Here is a 4,978-nt window from a genome sequence, read left to right on the forward strand (position 1 = left end):
GGGGGCGGTCGGACATACAGACACTGATAAGTTGCGTGTATGTTGTGGGTGCATAAAGATTAGACAGGCAGACAGACAGACAGACAGACAGACAGACAGACAGTGACAAGTTGTGTATGTGCGGAATATAGGTGTTATGTGTGTGTATATATATTATATATGGCATACTCAATAGACGCACTTCCTAAAATACACGGAGAACTACTCACCCTTCCGTGCCCGTGGGCGAGTCTGCCTAGACTTGCTCTGCACTCGACCGACGATCTTGCTGAGAGGTTTCCTTGAAGTGTGTGGGGCCGATGGTTCTTCCTCCTCGATATCACTGTCACTATCACTACCCGGCCCACAAACTAGAAGGGTCTCGTTCATGTGAGGGACGCTGTTGGCTTTTATCCAGTCAGTCACCTTCTTGCTGCTGCTGTTTGTGCTACCGCTGCTGCTTGTACTACTGCTGCTGTTGCTTCTACATCTACCACTGTTGTTGCTTGAGCGACTACAACTTCTGTTTCGATCGCTGTTGTTACTTTTGCTTTTACGACTACCATTGCTTCGTTCATTGTCACTGTTGTTCCTGCTTAGTTCACTACCACTATTGCGTCTACTTCTACCACTACCACCACTCCTACTTCTGCCACTACCACCACTCCTACTTCGTTCACTACCACTGTTGCTCCTACTTCGTTCACTACCACTGTTGCTCCTACTTCGTTCACTACCACTGTTGCTTCTACTTCGTTCACTACCACTGTTGCTCTTGCTTCGTTCACTAGCACAACTCCTGCTTCGTTTACTACCACTGTTGCTCTTGCTTCGTTCACTTCCACAACTCCTGCTTCGTTCACTACCACTATTGCGTCTACTTCTACCACTACCACCACTCCTACTTCTACCACTACCACCACTCCTACTTCTGCCACTACCACCACTCCTACTTCGTTCACTACCACTGTTGCTCCTACTTCGTTCACTACCACTGTTGCTCCTACTTCGTTCACTACCACTGTTGCTCTTGCTTCGTTCACTACCACTGTTGCTCCTGCTTCGTTCACTACCACTGTTGCTCCTGCTTCGTTCACTACCACAACTCCTGCTTCGTTCACTACCACTACCACTGCTTCTACCACTACTCCTGCTTCGTTCACTACCACTGTTATTCGAGCTCCTGCCACTACCACTACTCCTCCATTTACCACTATCGTTGCTGCTCTTGCCTTTGCCACTATCACTGTTGCTCCTACTTTGTTCACTTCCACTATTATTCGTGCTCCTGCGAATACCGCTACTCCTGCTTCTTCCACTACCACTGTTGCTTCTGCTTCGTTCACTACCACTGTTGCACCTGCTTCGTTCACTACCACAACTCCTGCTTCGTTCACTACCACTGTTGCTCCTACTTCGTTCACTACCACTGTTGCTCCTACTTCGTTCACTACCACTGTTGCTCCTGCTTCGTTCACTACCACTGTTGCTCCTACTTCGTTCACTACCACTGTTGCTCCTACTTCGTTCACTACCACTGTTGCTCTTGCTTCGTTCACTACCACTGTTGCTCCTGCTTCGTTCACTACCACTGTTGCTCCTGCTTCGTTCACTACCACAACTCCTGCTTCGTTCACTACCACTACCACTGCTTCTACCACTACTCCTGCTTCGTTCACTACCACTGTTATTCGAGCTCCTGCCACTACCACTACTCCTCCATTTACCACTATCGTTGCTGCTCTTGCCTTTGCCACTATCACTGTTGCTCCTACTTTGTTCACTTCCACTATTATTCGTGCTCCTGCGAATACCGCTACTCCTGCTTCTTCCACTACCACTGTTGCTTCTGCTTCGTTCACTACCACTGTTGCACCTGCTTCGTTCACTACCACAACTCCTGCTTCGTTCACTACCACTGTTGCTCCTACTTCGTTCACTACCACTGTTGCTCCTGCTTCGTTCACTACCACTGTTGCTCCTACTTCGTTCACTACCACTGTTGCTCCTACTTCGTTCACTACCACTGTTACTCCTGCTTCGTTCACTACCACTGTTACTCCTGCTTCGTTCACTACCACTGTTACTCCTGCTTCGTTCACTACCACTGTTACTCCTGCTTCGTTCACTACCACTGTTACTCCTGCTTCGTTCACTACCACTGTTACTCCTGCTTCGTTCACTACCACTGTTACTCCTGCTTCTTCCTCTACTATTACTCCTACTCCTGCTCCCGCTTTTATCATTACCACTTTTGCTGCTCCAACTACGAAACGGCTCAGCACCCACAGCTGTCATGGGCTCGGCGTCGCGAGGTCTTTGTGATTTATCTCGTGGACTTTGTGATGTATCCTTAAGCGAGCAGAAAGAGAGTTTTGAAAGTTTTAAAATGAGTGTTCCGCTCGACTGGGTTGTCTTGGACGCCAAGGTGGCGCTGTCGTCTGACCTGTCTCTCTGGCACGACGGCTTTTCCTCAGACGACAACCAATCCTCACACTCCGCCTTGTTTTTGAGCTGTTTCTCTTTCCCACTCTTTGAACTCTGGTTCTTCTGTTGTTCACTTCCTGGGCTCTGGCTATTCTGTTCTTCGTTCATTCGTACAAAGTTTGTCTGTTTTTCACTCGTCAGACTTCCCTTCTTCTGTTCTTCGCTTCTTGGGCTCTGGCTATTCTGTTCTTCTTTCATTCGTACAAAGTTTTTCTGTTTTTCACCCGTCGGTCTGCCTTTCTTCTGTTCTTCACTATCACTCATTGGTACAAAGTTCTTCTGTTCTTCACTATCACTCATTGGTACAAAGTTCTTCTGTTCTTCATTCATTCGTACTAGGTTTTTCTGTTTTTCACTCGTCGGTCTTCCCTTCTTCTGTTCTTCTCTATCACTCATTGGTACAAAGTTCTTCTGTTCTTCACTCAATGGTACAAAGACCTTCTGTTCTTCGTTCATTTGTCTCCAGTTCTTCTTTTCTTCGGACATTACATTCTGGTTCTTTTGTCCTGCATTCATTGAACTATGATTCGTCTGCTCTTTTTTCTTCGGTTTTCTGACTGCTGCTGTATGCTTCATCTGCTTCTCTGTAACATTTTCTTCAGCCACAGCAAGAATGTGTTTGAATTCCATCGGTGGAGGGGCGTCGTATCTGTCAGCGTGTCTGACTAATGGCTTCTTTGGTCTACTTGGTCCTCGGCTTGTTCCCACGTCAGATAAGGGCGACAGACTTAGTGGTTTTCTCTTCTCTTGATTCCCAGACCTCCGAGGGGAAGAAGATTTGAAATACTTGCTACTGCTCGGACAACTACTTTCATAAACCGACGTCCTCTTTCGGGTGGGCGTCTTCTTTGCTGTCTGTGAGTAATCTTTCTTCACAGCTCTCTCCCAGGCTTCTCTAGCCAGGCGAACAATCCTCTCCCTTTCTTCATCACTCGTTTCTTTCTTGGGCGACGAGTTGGTGCTGTCATTCAAGTCAGAAAGAGCTTCCTCGTTGGCTTTTTTCTTAGGGATTCTGTAGCCTTTCATCTTCTCCTCTTTCCAGTCTCCCCCTCCCTCACTCTCTCCCTTTTATAGCCACTCTTCTGTCTGTTAGTCTATCTCTCTCTTTCTCTCCTTTGTTTTATAATCCACTCTTCTGAGGACAAAGATAACAGGAAACAGATCAGACAAACTGAAGGAGACATGCCAATACACACCTACCCTCTAACAAATAAATATTATGTTAAAAAATAGGCGTGTTTTACGCTTTTATGCCCTCCCCCCCCCCCTTTCCCCGAACATACAAATACACATAATACTTTGACATCATTATTGTTATTATCATGTATGTCCAAATAATTATATGTATCTTGTTTCTGGTATGTGTGCGTGTGTGTGTGTGTGTGTGTGTGTGTGTGTGTGTGTGTGTGTGTGTGTGTGTGTGTGTGTGTGTGTGTGTATGTATGTATGTGTGTGTGCGAACACGCGCGCACGTGTGTGTTTTCTTGAAAACATTCGTCATAACACTTACTACCATGCTGACACATTTTCTATCAAACCTAATAACCGGCACCCAGTAGAACAACGTAGGACAAACATAACAGAATGAACACATTAAATTGGGGGTAAACAGATAACAAATGCTGAAAATAATAATTAATCGTTCTTTTCGGTGAAAATAGCGGAAAACCGACATCCCTGGAACAAACTTATTTAATTTACTCATCAAAGGTCGCACTGTGGTAAAGTACGAAATAAAAGGCTACTTAATGCATGCTATTTTTCTTGTTTTGATAAATACGCAAACGAAATCGTTGGAGCATGAAGGCACTCCGTTCCGCTAGGTCAGTTGGTATCATGTTAGAGTTAATGACCCTGGTTCGAATCCTAAACTCAGTGTTCTTGAACTTGAGCTTGGTTTTTTTTTTTCTTGAGGCTCTCCACCCATTTGGCTCGGTCCTGTCGGAGACAGGCATTAAATTCTGGGGTTCCCGTCTCTTTATAACCTAATAATGTTGACAGGGACATTAAATCTTACACTTACGTTTACCTAGTTGGACCATGTGTACGCGCATGATATCAATAAATGTACCAAATGTATTTTAAACAGCAAATCGGATAAGAGTGAAGTGTGAAGTAGACCCCCCACCACAAAAAAAAAAAAAAAAAAAATTAAAAAGAAATAAATTACAAAATTAAAATTTGAATAAAATAAAATATTGACAACAATGAATAGATAAAAATAAATAATCTACATTAAATTAAAAAAAAAAGATTTAAAAAAATGAATAAAGATAAAATTAATGAGAATTTTGGTGAATGATATAGATCTACGTTTTTAAAAATCGGTACCGGTACAATGAACAAAAAAAATCAGATCTTTACAACAAAATGGACAGATTGCAATCATGTAAAAGGGGAATGTAATAATTTAAAACAGCACGTAATGATTATTATATTAAAACTTCCATTGAGCTTACATATTATAGAATAACAGCAATGAAACCATATCCATTTAAAATTGAAGATTAAT

The 4,978-nt window shown here is 43.6% G+C and overlaps 1 protein-coding gene across 2 annotated transcripts in view; it reads right to left on the reverse strand.

Moving 5' to 3' along the window:
* LOC106012827 (hornerin) overlaps nucleotides 1-4,978 on the reverse strand; it is a 20,587-nt gene that overhangs the window by 3,420 nt on the left and 12,189 nt on the right. For both annotated transcript variants that reach the window (XM_013086932.2, XM_013086931.2), the window contains exon 2: nucleotides 210-3,601. In XM_013086932.2, coding sequence (XP_012942386.1) covers nucleotides 210-3,492 — 3,283 coding nt within the window. In that variant the 5' untranslated portion in view covers nucleotides 3,493-3,601. The remainder of the gene's footprint in view (nucleotides 1-209; nucleotides 3,602-4,978) is intronic.

Source organism: Aplysia californica, unplaced genomic scaffold, assembly GCF_000002075.1.
Source record: "Aplysia californica isolate F4 #8 unplaced genomic scaffold, AplCal3.0 scaffold00522, whole genome shotgun sequence".
Classification (NCBI taxonomy): domain Eukaryota; kingdom Metazoa; phylum Mollusca; class Gastropoda; order Aplysiida; family Aplysiidae; genus Aplysia; species Aplysia californica.